General features: G+C 41.9%; 1 protein-coding gene across 3 annotated transcripts in view; it reads left to right on the top strand.

Moving 5' to 3' along the window:
• The window catches only part of BBX (BBX high mobility group box domain containing), an 87,032-nt gene that overhangs the window by 47,495 nt on the left and 24,664 nt on the right, over window positions 1-14,873 (top strand). For 2 of the 3 annotated variants that reach the window (XM_073586260.1, XM_073586259.1), the window contains one exon: window positions 3,883-3,975. The exons of the other annotated variant lie outside the window; for it this stretch is intronic. In XM_073586260.1, coding sequence (XP_073442361.1) covers window positions 3,883-3,975 — 93 coding nt within the window. The remainder of the gene's footprint in view (window positions 1-3,882; window positions 3,976-14,873) is intronic. 3 annotated transcript variants of the gene reach the window in all.

The raw sequence follows: 14,873 nt of genomic DNA, 5'->3' as shown, positions 1-14,873 counted from the left end.
GTTGGGAAGGTCAATGGTTATTGGACCATTTCCAGCCGAAAAATACTAACCCGAAGCCACCACAGAAGTGGAGCATTACATGAGATGCACTAATTCAGTTGCTTCGCCCTGGTGCTTTGGCAATCAGGGTAATGGTTGTCGGGGCTGATGTCCACTGTGACTTGTTCAAAAGCACAGCTCACATCAAGCCCTGGTGTTAATAATGGAGAGGTGTATATCAGACACCCCCATTATTAATCTGATACTAAAAAGTACAAAAAAAAAAAAAAAAAAAAAACCACTCCCCGACACTCTCCCTGGTTTACCAATTTATCAAAAAGAAAATCAAATCCTACGCACGTCCGATATAGTCCAGGAAATGCGTTGTAGTCCACAAATGGAAACCAGAAAAACAAAAAAAAAAGAGAAATAAAAATACACTGTCCTTCGTTCACCACTTTATTAGAAAATTTACCACGCCGGTCCGATATAGTCCAGCACGTCCCACGACGTTCCATCATTTCGTCTTATAAAGCCTATGGAGCTTTGTTTTGAGGCTCTATAGTTTATCAGCCGCAACTCTCAGCTCACACTTCCCTCCTCAAGACCCGAAATAAATAGCGGTGATGTCAGTAACTTTACTGCTCTTCATAGTCGCTGGGTCTCACGGAGTGCAGCGTGAGCCGGGAGTGGCTCCATAGGCTTTGGGCAACGGATTCCCTGGAGTGCGCCAGACCTGCGTGGGATTTTTATATATATATACACTCACTGGCCACTTTATTAGGTACACCTGTCCAACTGTGTGTTAAGACTTAATTTCTAATCAGCCAATCACATGGCGGCAACTCAGTGCATTTAGGCATGTAGACATGGTCAAGACAATCTCCTGCAGTTCAAACCGAGCATCAGTATGGGGAAGAAAGGTGATTTGAGTGCCTTTGAACGTGGCATGATTGTTGGTGCCAGAAGGGCTGGTCTGAGAATTTCAGAAACTGCTGATCTACTGGGATTTTCACGCACAACCATCTCTAGGGTTTACAGAGAATGGTCCGAAAAAGAAAAAAAATCCAGTGAGCGGCAGTTCTGTGGCCGGAAATGCCATGTTGATGCCAGAGGTCAGAGGAGAATGGGCAGACTGGTTCGAGCTGATAGAAAGGCAACAGTGACTCAAATTGCCACCCGTTACAACCAAGGTAGGCAGAAGAGCATCTCTGAACGCACAGTGCGTCGAACTTTGAAGCAGATGGGCTACAGCAGCAGAAGACCACACTGGGTACCACTCCTCTCAGCTAAGAACAGGAAACTGAGGCTACAATTTGCACAAGCTCATCGAAATTGGACAGTAGAAGATTGGAAAAACGTTGCCTGGTCTGATGAGTCTCGATTTCTGCTGCGACATTCGGATGGTAGGGTCAGAATTTGGCGTAAACAACATGAAAGCATGGATCCATCCTGCCTTGTATCAACGGTTCAGGCTGGTGGTGGTGGTGTCATGGTGTGGGGAATTTTTTCTGGGCACTCTTTGGGCCCCTTGGTACCAATTGAGCATCGTTGCAACGCCACAGCCTACCTGAGTATTGTTGCTGACCATGTCCATCCCTTTATGACCACAATGTACCCAACATCTGATGGCTACTTTCAGCAGGATAATGCGCCATGTCATAAAGCTCGAATCATCTCAGATTGGTTTCTTGAACATGACAATGAGTTTACTGTACTCAAATGGCCTCCTCAGTCACCAGATCTCAATCCAATAGAGCATCTTTGGGATGTGGTGGAACGGGAGATTCGCATCAGGGATGTGCAGCCGACAAATCTGCGCCAACTGTGTGATGCCATCATGTCAATATGGTCCAAAATCTCTGAGGAATGCTTCCAGCACCTTGTTGAATCTCTGCCACGAAGAATTGAGGCAGTTCTGAAGGCAAAAGGGGGTCCAACCCCTTACTAGCATGGTGTACCTAATAAAGTGGCCAGTATATATATATATATATATATATATATATATATATATATAGTGAACTTCTCCATTACTAACACCAGAGTTTGATGTCAGCTGTTTTTTTGGATAGTTCACAGCTAATAGCAACTCCAACCTACCATTACCCCAATAGCCAAGCACCAGGGCAATCAGTAAGAGCCAAGTTGAAGCAACAGAATTGGAGCATCTCATGTGATGCACCACTTTTGGGCTTGATGCCGGCTGGTATTTTTAGTCTTGTAAGGGCTCAGTTACCAGGAACCTTCCCAGCCTGATATCGGCTATCTGCTTTGCCTTTGCTAGATATAAAAAATAGGGTAGGGGGACTTCATGTTATTCATTTATTAGCTTATTAACTGTAACATTAGGTCAACATGCAAGGCACTAAATGGTGCCTTTTTTTATAATGTGTCCTGTGGTTTTGAAATTAGATGTGTATCTTCAGTGGCATGTGGAAGTTTGGGCACCCCTGTTACCATGTTTTAATTACATTTTGAGCTGAGGAGAGGGCAACTTTTAAAATGATTTGCTATCTTCTTGAAGCCTTCTCCTGCTTCCACCATTTTTCATTTTCAGAGTGCTAGGCAGCTGTTTAGAAGAACCCATGGCTGCTGTGTTTTGGCGCAAGGTTATAGTAGGCTGAGTTTTTACAAAGCTGGGAAATTTGCATTACCTAGCCTTTTGTAACGACAATAGTAAAGAATAGAGTTGAGCGACTTTGGTCGGATCGGGTTTCGTGAAACCCGAATGAAACAAAATAAGTTTCAGATGAAACTCGTCCGACTAGAGCAAAAAAAGTCGGAGTGAAGAAGCTATAACCCTACCCGGCTAATTAACTTTGACCAAGGTTTCAGACCTTATCTGAGCACACAAATCTCTAAAGGGCATGTCACACTAAGTGATATCGCTAGCAATATCGCTATAACTTGTGACGTTATAGCGATATTGCTAGCGATATCGCTGTGTCTGATACTTACCTACGACCCGCTCCCCCACTGGTTATCGCTGATCGCGCGAGAACAGGCTGGACTGTTTCTCGTCGTCAGCTTCCTGCTGTGCTTCCTGAGGAGAGACGAGCGACGCGTGGCGTGGAGCCGGGCGGGAGGACGAAGGATCGCCTAGTGTGACAGGTAAGTAGCGACCCCCGTCCCCAGCGATGTCGCTGGTGAGATCTGCCTGTGTGGCAGCTCACTAGCGACCACTTAGCGATGTACCAGCGATCCTGACCGCGTCATATCGCTGGTCGGGATCGCTGGTACATCGCTAAGTGTGACAGTACCTTAAGGGTGCCCAATCTGTTGCATAGGCCATTTCACTTTTTGTAATTTTTCAAATGTAAAAAAGACTTTTCCTTTGTATTAGACAAAGTGTCATCTTTAACTGTAGGCCTTTTCGAGATCATTTCATCTTCAACTTAACAGTAATATTGACCAGGGGTGCAAAAAATTTACATACCACTGTATTAAGGGCCTTTGCAGAGTTTTCAAAAATTTAATACATAAAAATCATTTGTCACACGGACAGCACTCGTACACAAGTATGGCACAATGATGCAACCTCGATGACACTGATGGACTGTGACAACACTGATGGTTTGTGATATAGCAAGTTGTCAGCTATAGTGTACAGCCAACAGCTGCTGCATTGTCACCTGTATGGGGATGCTAGTCTCTTAAATCTCAGGTCAGTTAAGAGATGTATTGACGGTCATTAAGGGGTTAACAGATCCCACCTATTATTACTGTAGGTCCTTTGGGTTTCCAGTAATTTTGGTGGGTAGAATAGTGTAGGAGACCACTGTATCGCTTTCAAAGGAAGAAGTAATATATATTTAAATGTAAATGAGTAAATATTTCTTTCCAGTGTATGGTGGTATTGGGTGAGATGTAATAACCACACTGGGATGTTTTGTACTTTTATAGCAACTGCTTTACAGTCTCCGAAGAAGAATCTGTTTCATAAAATTGTAAGCAAATACAAGCAGAAAAAGGAGAAACCAAGCATGTCAGACAAAGGTATGCATTTTACTGTCGTAGCTGTATGGTTACATTAACCCCTTCACCCCCGCGCCTGTTTTCAGCTTCCAGATCAGGCCGAATTTTACATTTCTGACTAGTGCCCCTATATGTGGCAGTACCTCTGAGTCACCAAAGTGGTAAATTCAGGTCGATATTTTGTTCTTTTTTTTTTTTTTTGTGAAAATATCAGAATTTGGGTGAAAAGTTTGCAATTTTCAAACTTTTAGTTTTTATGCTACCACACGAAATACTTAATATATTACATTTCCCACATGTCTACTTTAAATAAACATTTTTTAAACGTAAGTTGTTTTTGTTACGAAGTTAGAAAGATTCAGTTGATCAGCAATTTTTTGTTTTTCCAACAAATTTTACAGAACCGATTTTTTTTTTTTTTTCGGACATTGTCACATTTGATGTAGCTTTGAGGGCCTATGTGACCGTAAATACCCAAAAGTGACACCATCTTAACCCCTTTACAACCAGGTTGGCTGGTTTTTACCGACGTTGGACGCATGAATGTCCTCTTAAATGCGGCACCATGACTGTAGTTGCGGTGATGACTTTAAAGTGCCGGCGCAATCTTGAAGCAGGCCACATGGAGTCATCAACCCGGGAGATGGTGACACCCCCCACCCCCACAACTACGATCGCTGTGATTGGCTGATGGCTGTTCAGTTCCAAACACCTAATCGCAGCATTTTTCAGTGTTTTAGGCTGGTTTCAGACTAGCGTATTTTACATGCAAAGCACGGCGCCGCTAAGCCCCGACCCGTCCGGTCATTTCCTCCAACTATCGCACACGGCTGCATGCGATCTGCGCACCCTATCTTTAGCATAGGGTGCGCAGACCGTGCGCTAGTAGGATTTTTGCGTGCGCTGCGCACTTTTGAAGGTGCGCCGAACGCACCATGTTGCCATGTAGCAACCACAGAGTCACCAGGACCAGCTCTGATTGGTGCGATCAACGATGACATCGATCACACTAATCAGAGAGCACAAACGGCATCTGACCTCTCAGTGACCGCCCTGCACTTCCTCATTCTAGCTGCGGATTTGTACAGGGCGGTCACTGTCGTTCTGTGCGCCATGCTGGGCCTTGTGGTGTCAGACTTTTTGAAACCTGTGCATCACTGCAGGTGTTTGTGCTACTGCGGCTGTAGCAGAAAGAAGAGCTCTTGACCTTTCCTAACCCACCCTAATCCCTTCCCGCTCCCCACCCTGCCGTCTGCTACCGAGCGAATGTTTGATCACTGTCCTTGTCCATTTTTCGACACCCCCCCCCCCCCTCTTTTGTGTGCATCCTATAGTTTCCAAGCCTCTGATTAGATACACACCACTGATTAGCACCTGAGCTCGCTTTTGACAAAGACTTAACCTACTTTTTTATCCCCTTTTTGCACTGCATCCGTACGTGTGTCCTACTGCCGTCGAGTGCTGATTGGTGACTAATATTCCTGACCGTCGTCCAGTTGTTTATTCTCTATTCACAAAAAATAATTTGATTAGGGACAGTAAAATATATTCTGGTACTTTTTACTAAATTGAGTTAACGTCAGCGCCCAAAAAAATAATCAAATCCGTGCATTTGTCCTACAGTCGTCAAGTGCTGATCACATCAGTGATCAACCTCTTGTTGTTTTTTTGTTTTTTAAACACTTAGATTAGGTACAGTAAAAACAACGTAGTAATCGTCGTCTAGTACAATGTTTTTTACTGAGTTGAGTTGGTGTTAGTGTCAGAGCATGCGTGAAAAAAGTATCACATCCATGCATGCATCCTATAGCCGTCGAGCGCTGATCACATCAGCTGATCACATCACTGACACACATCAGTGATCAACCTCCGGTTGTTGCTTCTTTATTTTTATCTTTTTCTTTCTAGATTCTTTTCTTCTTTCTTTATCTTCTAAATAAAAAAACGTTTACATCAAGCGCACACACAAAAAACTGAATAAAATTTGGTAATCGCACAAACGCCGCATCTTTATATATAATAGTCTTATGGTGTCTGTCTGTAACCGAAATCCTGCTGCGCTGATTGGTCGCGGCTTCCAGGCCTCAACCAATCGGCGACAGGCGCAGTTTGCAGGCGCAGTCCTCAATTAGGAGGACGCACGCCACCGCTACCGTCGGGAGATCAGCGGCGCTAGCCGCAGGTCATCTCCGGGCGCACGGGCTTCAGCCGTGACGCAGCCGGGAGATGACTGGTGCTAGCCGGTACCCAGGGTCCGGAGGAGAAGAGACTCTTCCGGACCCTCGGTACCATAAACGTGTAAAAAATAGAATTAAAATAAAACAGTGATCTACTTGCCTTCCGATGGCCGCCGGACTCTCTCTCTTCTCCATGCGCCCGGCATCTTCCGTTCCCTGTACTGCTTTGCGCAAAATACCGCTGATGACGCCGCGCTCTCGCGAGAGGACGTCAGCAGCGGTCTTTGGCGCAAAGCAGTACTGGGAACGGAAGATGCCAGGAGCGTGGAGAGGAGGGAAAGTCCGGAGGCCGTCGGATGGTGAGTATATCACTTTTTTATTTTAATCTCCCGCTGGCCATATTCTAGAGTACCCGGTGCTTTAGAATCGGGCCAGCAGCTAGTACATAAAGAAATGTCCTGCTCATCCCAATCACTGTGTTCAGCGGAGGAGGCATACGCCTTCCTTGACTCCGACACTGATAGCGAGGATGATCATCCCACCTTCCTTTTATTTTTTTCTCTTCCTCAAGTGATGCTGAACCCCCACACAGACACCCCAGGACAGAAATTGAACCAGCGCCCATAGTTGCTGATCCTGTATGGACCCCTGCCAAAGATTAAGCCACTGATCCCTGATTTTGTGGCGCAATCAGGAATCAAATTTGACACCCGGCCTCACAGAAATTGACTTTTTCAAAGTCTTTTTCTCTTTTGTGAGCCTCATGGTGGTCCAAACATATTTGTGAGCCCAGCAGTTTTTGCCTAAAACCACCCTTCATTATTTTCTAACTAGACCTCTGTAGACGCAGTAGAAATCATGATGTTGTGTGGCTTAGTCCTTCATATGGGGATAGTGAAGAAGCTAGAACTTTGGCAATATAGGAGTTTTGATGTTTTATACAACACTCCATTGCCATGACCCGTAAACGTTTTGAAGCCATCCATAAATTTTTGCTTTACAACAATAATGCACTTTGTTCTCCCTGAAATGACCCCAACTTTGACCGACTTTTCAAAGTTCAGCCGGTCATTGAGCACTTTAGCAACAAGTTTGCTGAGGTGTACATGCCTCAAAGGTACAGCTGCATGTATGAGTCCTAATGCATTTCAAGGGGAGGTTCAAGTTACCTGCTCAGTAAGAGGGCCAGGTACGGAATTAAGCTCTACAAGCTGTGTGAGGGTACCTCGGGGGGTACACCCACAAGTTTAGTGATCTTTGTGAAACAGAATAAACAAGTCAACAGCAGTTGAAGAATTGGTTTTATTTTTTTTAGGCCGTTCTTCGTGCAGTATAAGTGATTAGATGGCTTTATTCTTTGGGTTGGTGCGATTACAGAGACAGCAGATTTATATACATTTTTTATGTTTGCTACTATCACACGCTAAAAGAAGTAGCTTTTGTTTACAAATTTTTACATTGCCATTTTCTTAGAGCTATAATTTTTCTATATTTCTTTCTGACAGTCATGTGAGGGACACTTTAACATTTTTTATTGGTACTATTTTCATTTTTTTATCGCTTTTTTTTTTCCTGATTTTTGGGATGCAGAATGAACAAAAACCAGCAATTCAGGAATTTTTTTTAATGCCATTCCACGTGTGGTAAAAGTGATAGGACAGCTTTATTCTTTGGGCCAGTTTGTTTACAGCGATGACACATTTATATCATAGAATCGTAGAGTTGGAAGGGACCTCCTGGGCCATCTGGTCCAACCCCCTGCTCAAAGCAGGATTCGCTAAATCATCCCAGTCAGATGTCTGTCCAGCCTCTGTTTGAAGATTTCCATTGAAGGAGAACTCGCCACTTCTCGTGGCAGCCTGTTCCACTCATTGATCACTCTAACTGTCAAAAAGTTTTTTCTAATATCTAATCTGTGTCTCCTCCCATTCAGTTTCATCCCATTGCTTCTAGTCTTTCCTTGTGCAAATGAGAATAAAGTTGATCCTTCTACAATGTGACAGCCCTTTAGATATTTGTAGACCGCTATTAAGTCTCCTCTCAGTCTTCTCTTTTGCAAACTAAACATTCCCAAATCCTGCAACCTTTCCTCATAAGACAGGGTTTGCAGTCCAGTCACCATTCTGGTCGCTCTTTTCTGAACTTGCTCCAGTTTGTTGATGTCTTTTTTAAAATGTGGTGCCCAAAACTGGACACAATATTCCAGATGAGGTCTGACCAAAGAGGAGTAGAGGGAAATAATGACTTCACGTGATCTAGACTGTATGCTTCTGTTCATACATCCTAGAATTGCATTTGCCTTTTTTGCTGCTGCATCACACTGTTGACTCATATTCAGTCTGTGATCTATTAGTATACCCAAGTCTTTTTCACATGTGCTGTCACTTAGCCCTATTCCTCCCATTCTATATATGCTTTTTTCATTTTTATTGCCCAGATGTAGTACTTTGCATTTCTCCCTGTTAAAAACCATTCTGTTAGTTGCTGCCCACTTCTCCAGTTTATTTAAATCTTTTTGAATCCTCTCTCTCTTCTCTAGTATTAGCTATCCCTCCTAGCTTTGTGTCATCAGCAAATTTAATCAGTTTACCCTCAATTCCGTCATCTAAATCGTTGATAAAGATGTTGAACAATACAGGGCCCAGGACAGAGCCCTGTGGTACCCCACTTGAGACATTCTTCCAACTGGATGTGCAGCCATTTACGACCACTCTTTGGGTCCGATCACTAAGCCAGTTATGAATCCACCTAACAGTTGCCTTGTTCATTCCATACTTAGTCATTTTTTCAATAAGGATTGTATGAGAGACTTTGTCAAATGCTTTGCTGAAGTCAAGATATACTATATCTACAGCATTTCCTTGATCCACCCAATCAGTGATACCGTCATAGAAGGAAATTAAGTTAGTCTGACATGACTTATTAGTTACAAACCCATGCTGACTCTGTTGAATCACTTCATTCTTATCCAGGTATTGACATACATGTTGTTTAATAATTTGTTCAAAGATCTTTCCTGGTATAGAAGTCAGACTCACCGGCCTATAGTTGCCTGGGTCCACCTTCTTCCCCTCTTTGAAGATAGGAACAACATTTGCTCTTCTCCAGTCTTCTGGCACTTCTCCTGTTCTCCAAGAATTTTCAAAGATTATGGAGAGGGGTTCAAAAATTTCTTCTGCTATCTCCTTCAGTACTTTGGGGTGTAATTCATCTGTACCTGGAGACTTGAATTCATTTAGGTTAGCTAAGTGTTTTCTCACTATCTTTCTGTTTATAGATATCCTGGATTCTTCTATTCCCTTAATAGGACAGTGAATAACAGTTGATGTTACATTTCCTTTCTGAGAGAAAACAGATGCAAAATAGGAATTTAAAAGTTCAGCCTTCTCAACATCCTGTCTTACCATTTCATCATTTTCATCCTGTAAAAATCCTATAGCATCTTTGACTTTTCTTTTACTTTTGACATATCCCCAAAATCCTTTATTATTGCTTTTGACATTCTTTTATGTTTTGCTGATTTTACACGATAAAAAATATTTTTGAGAAAAAAATTGTTTTTACATTACTATATACTGAGAGTTATAACTTTTTTATTTCTCCACTGACTGCTTATTTTTTGCTGGACAAGATGACGTTTTCTGTGTTAACATTTTTATTTACCTTTTGACTTTTTGATCGTGTTTTATTCCACTTTTTGTTCAGCGGTATCAGTAGAAAGCCATTTAATTTCCCTACATACTGCAATACTGTATAGAATACAAAAGATCAAACAATCTTGGATTTAAGCCCTCCAGTGGACTAGAGCATAGAATTAAAAGAAAATAATAAACAATTTGAATGGCCCCCGTTTTCCCTATTGATATAGAAAGAAATAATTTAGCATTGTCCTTTAAACTACGATCTACGAAGCGCTCACTATTATGTTAGATGTCAAGCTTTCTCTGGAATTTTTCATATTATGTGGTGTTCCAAACTATGAAGATTTTTATGTGGGAAAGTAGTAGATATAATAGGCACCATTTATCAGGGTGTGACTGCATATGTATCATTTCTTGGACTAGTTGAAGATGTATTATCCCATGAATACATAAGCGTTCCTATAGCTGGAATATTGCCCATGGCCAGGAAGCTGCTAGCACAACATCGGCTACTGGAATCTCAACCAACCAGAACTGAGTTCAAGGGTAAAGTAAATTGGTTGCTTCATATGGAGAAGTAAGTTTACCATAAGAGAAGAGCATTGGCTAAATGTGAAAAGATGTGGGCACCATGGCTACATATATCTGGTATACCACCCGAATCTCTCATTTGTGGGGTAATTTCATTTCTAGCTTGTACATAGGGCCTCTACAGTTGTAAGTCATAAAGGGAACCTATCACCAGGTTTGTCCGATAAGAGATACGGCCATCAACTGTCAAGACTGGTATACAACAAAGTACTGCAGTGCGCAGGTGACAGGAAAGGTCAAAGAGCCCCGACGCATGCGCACTGCAGTACTGTGCTCTGCCCTCGACAGGGCTGAGAAGTACACCTGTGCAGGAGCGCTGTGCCAAGGAGACCCGTCATCCACACAAGCCGGAGGACGTGGATTGTAAGAAGATGGGAGGCGCTGGACCAAGCCCAGCGACACCCCTCGGACTGGACTGCACCGCAGGTGAGTATAATAGAAGTTATTTTTCTTCTCTTACAGGTTGGGTTGGGGGCTTATATACAGCACTATAGAAGGCTGTATATCTTCTCTGAAGGGTGATGGCCGTATTTCTTATCGGCCAAACCTGGTGACAGGTTCACTTTAAGTATAAACCTTCTGCGAGATAACATCTCACTGATGGAGTGAAGAAAAAAAAATGTTATCTCAGCAACTCCACACATCTGCGGTATTTTTACAGGTTTCATCGACTGAACTTTGCTTCATTGCTATTGCTGTAAATTTCTTTTTGTATACTTTAGCTTAATTTATATTCTGTCATTAAAAGATAAAGCACATTTACGTAGTTCATCTTCTTGAAGAATGCGATAAGTATGGCATCTACAGTTGTGCTGAAAAGTTTACATACCCCGACAGAATTTTTGCTTTCTTGGCCTTTTTTCAGATAATATGAATGATAACACCTAAACGTTTTCTCCACTCATGGTTAGTGGTTGGGTGAAACCATTTATTGTCACACTAATGTGGTTTCTGTTTTTAAATCATAATGATAACCCAAAACATCCAAATGACCCTGATCAAAAGTTCACATACCCCATTTCTTAATACCGTGTGTTGCCCCCTCTAACATCAATGACCGCTTGAAGTCTTTTGTGGTAGTTGTGGATGAGGTTCTTTATTTTCTCAGATGGTAAAGCTGCCCACTCGTCTTGGCAAAAAGCTTCCAGTTCCTGTAAATTCCTGGGCTGTCTAGCATGAACTGTGTGCTTGAGATCTCCCCAGAGTGGCTCAATGATCTTGAGGTCAGGTGACCGAGATGAACCTTCACTTTGTTCTACTGTAGCCAATGACTGGTCGACTTGACCTTGTGTTTTGGATTGTTGTCATATTGGAATGTCCAACTACGTCCCATGTGCAGCTTCCGGGCTGATAATTGCAAATTTGCCTCCAGTATTTGCTGATAATGTGCTGCACTCATCTTTCCTTCAACTTTGACCAAGTGCCTTTGTAGCTCACACATCCCCAAAACATCAGCGATGCACCTCCTTGCCTTACAGTAGGAATGGTGTTCCTTTCATCATAGGCCTCCAAATGTAATGTTTATGGTTGTGGCCAAAAGTTCAATTTTTCACTCAAAATTACATTGTTCCAGAAGTTTTGAGGCTTGTCTTTGTGCTGTTTTGCGAATTGTAGGCGAGATACTTTGTGGCATTTTCACAGTAATGACTTTCTTCTGGTGACTCGACCATGCAGCCCATTTTTCTTCACGTGCCTCTTTATTGTGCGTCTTGAAACAGCCACACCACTAGTTTTCAGAGAGACCAGTATTTCAACTGTTATTTGTGGGTTTTTCTTTGCAGCCCGAACAATTTTCCCGGCAATTGTGGATGACATTTTAGTTGGTCTACCTGACCGTGGTTTGTTTTTACAGAGCCCCTGATTTTCCATTTGTTAATCATAGTATGAATGCTGCTGACTGTCATTATCAATTCCTTGGATATCTCTTTGTATCCCTTTCCTGTTTTATACAGTTCAACTACCTTTTCCCGTAGACCCGTTGACAATTCTTTTGCTTTCCCCATGACTCACAATCCGGAAACGTCAGTAGTTGGATGAAAGATGCAATAGTCTGTCTGGATCCCAGAAACTCACTCAGCTTTTATGCTCACACTAATTACAAGCAAACAGGTCACAGGTGAGGATGTTACCATTAGCAGCCATTCAAACCCATTTGTGTCAACTCCTGTGCATGTGATCAGACCAAAATCACCAGGGTATGTGAACTTTTCATCAGGGTGATTTAATTGTTTTGGGTTGTCATTATGATTTTAAAAGAGAAAACACAGTAGTTTGACAATAAATGACTTCACCCAACCACTAACCATGAGTGGGGAAAAAGTTTTGGTGTTATCATTCATATTCTCTGAGAAAGGGCCAAGAAAGCAAAAATTCTGCCGGGGTATGTAAACTTTTGCGCACAACTGTTTAAGTAAGGCTTTGTTTGTGTAGAACTACCTAAGGACCCTTCACCATGTAGAAAGTATGCCATGCAGTGACATGGTTCCAGTGTATTCTCCATACTAGATGTCGCCTATGTCTAAGCAGCAGCTAAGCCATCATTCTCTGCTATCATCCAACTGCATCATTCAAAACCATGAACCACAAAAAACTAATGATCATATAACCATCACATGGGCAATAATATTTTGCTTTATTTGTGTTTGCGATTATATAGTCAATGGTTTGCTGCCTGGACAACACCTTTCCTCCCCCGCCTTTCTGGTATGGAGTCATAGGGGGTTTTCTCTTCCTGCTGCTCCTTCCTGCTTTTTGTACTTGCTAATTTTAGGACTGTGGTTAACCTATGTGATTAACAATTTTCTACTCATCAGACTGCTGTATCTATTATTATTATTTATTTTTAGAGCACCATTGATTCCATGGTGTTGTGTATGTGAGAAAGGGTTACATAAAAAATATAAATTACAGTCAAGAAACAGTGACAGACTGATACAGAAGAGAGAGGACCCTGCATCACAGCTTGTAAGCGCTTTTTGTAGCCAGCCAAGAGTCTTTCAACTCTTATTTTGAGAGATTTTTAGCCATTCTTCCTTGGAATATTCCTCCAGTTCTGTGAGATTCCTGGATCGTCTTGCATTCACTTCTATTTTAGGACTAGCCGCAGATTTTCAATGATGATCAGATCAGGGGATTGTGAGGGACATTGTAAAACCTTCAGCTTGCTCCTTTTGAGGTAGTCTATTGTGGATTTTGATGTGTGTTTAGGATCATTATGCATTTGTTGAAGCCATCCCCTTTTCAATTTCAGTTTTTTTTTTACAGATTGTTTTACGTTTTGCATCAAGATTGTGTTGAAATTTCATTGAATCCATTTTTCCGTCTACCCGTGAAATATTCCCATGCCATTGACTGCAACACAACCCCAAAGCATGATTTATCCACCCCCATACGTAATGGATGGCGAGATGTTCTTTTGCTGAAATTCTGTTCCCTTTTTTTTTCTTCACACATACTTTTTGATCATTTTGGCCAAAGAGTTTTATTTTAACCTCCTGGCAAACAGGACTTGTTTGCAAAATGCATCAGGATTGTTTAGGTGTATTTTTGCCATCTTGTGACACTAAATTTTATGGTGAGGACACAGGAGAGGTTTTACTTCTGATGAAGGCCATATTTGTGCAGGTGTCTCTGAACAGCAGAACAATGTACAACAACACCAGAGTCTGCTAAATGTTTCTGAAAGTTTTTTGCAGTCAAGCAGGAGTTCTGATTAGCCTTTCTAGGAATCCCATGAGCAGCTCACTAAAATTTTGCTTGGTCTTCAAGAACTTGTCTTGACCTCCACTTTTCCTGTTAACTGCGATTTTCTTAATTACATTTCGAACTGAGGAAAAAGTAACGTGAAAACGCATTGCTATCTTCTTGTAGCCTTCTCATGCTTTGTGGGCCTCCGCCATTTTCAGAGTGCTAGGCAGCTGCTTACAAAAAACCATGGCTGCTGTTTTTGGCACAAGGTTGGAAAAGGCAGGGTTTTTATAAAACTGGGAAATTTGCATCACCTGGCATTTCCTAGCGATGATGGTGAACAAACGATAACCCCAACGAGCTAATTAAGATCTGAAACCTTGGTCAAAGTCATCAGAGCACACAAATCTCCAAGGGTGTGCAATCTTTTGCTTCGGTCCATTTTCTTTTTTTGAAATGTTTAAGATGTAACCGATGTAAATATATATTTTTTGCCTAAAATACAAAGGAAATGTAGCTTTAACTTTAGATCCACTTAGGACTCTCAGTTCTGAATATTTTTCTTTAACTTTAGGCATTTTTAGAAATCCTTCAATCTTCAATTTGCCTAACTGTTCACAATAACAGTAATTTTGGCCATGGGTGCCCAGACTTTTACATGCCTCTCTATGTGGAGGAAACAGGTTATGGACAGCCATGTAGGTCATTGTTATTAGTTTGAACTAGATTCATTGTTTTTAAAGGCCTCACTGATACACAATAGATAAAAGTCATCCAAACACCCTGAATTTCAATGCTTGATCTTTTTGTTTTCAGGAAAGAT

This window comes from Dendrobates tinctorius, unplaced genomic scaffold, assembly GCF_039654945.1.
Source record: "Dendrobates tinctorius isolate UK_male_01 unplaced genomic scaffold, ASM3965494v1 ptg000091l, whole genome shotgun sequence".
NCBI classification, from domain to species: Eukaryota; Metazoa; Chordata; class Amphibia; order Anura; family Dendrobatidae; genus Dendrobates; species Dendrobates tinctorius.
The sequence above is the reverse complement of the archived record's forward strand: the minus strand, read 5'-3'. Positions and strand labels throughout refer to the sequence as shown.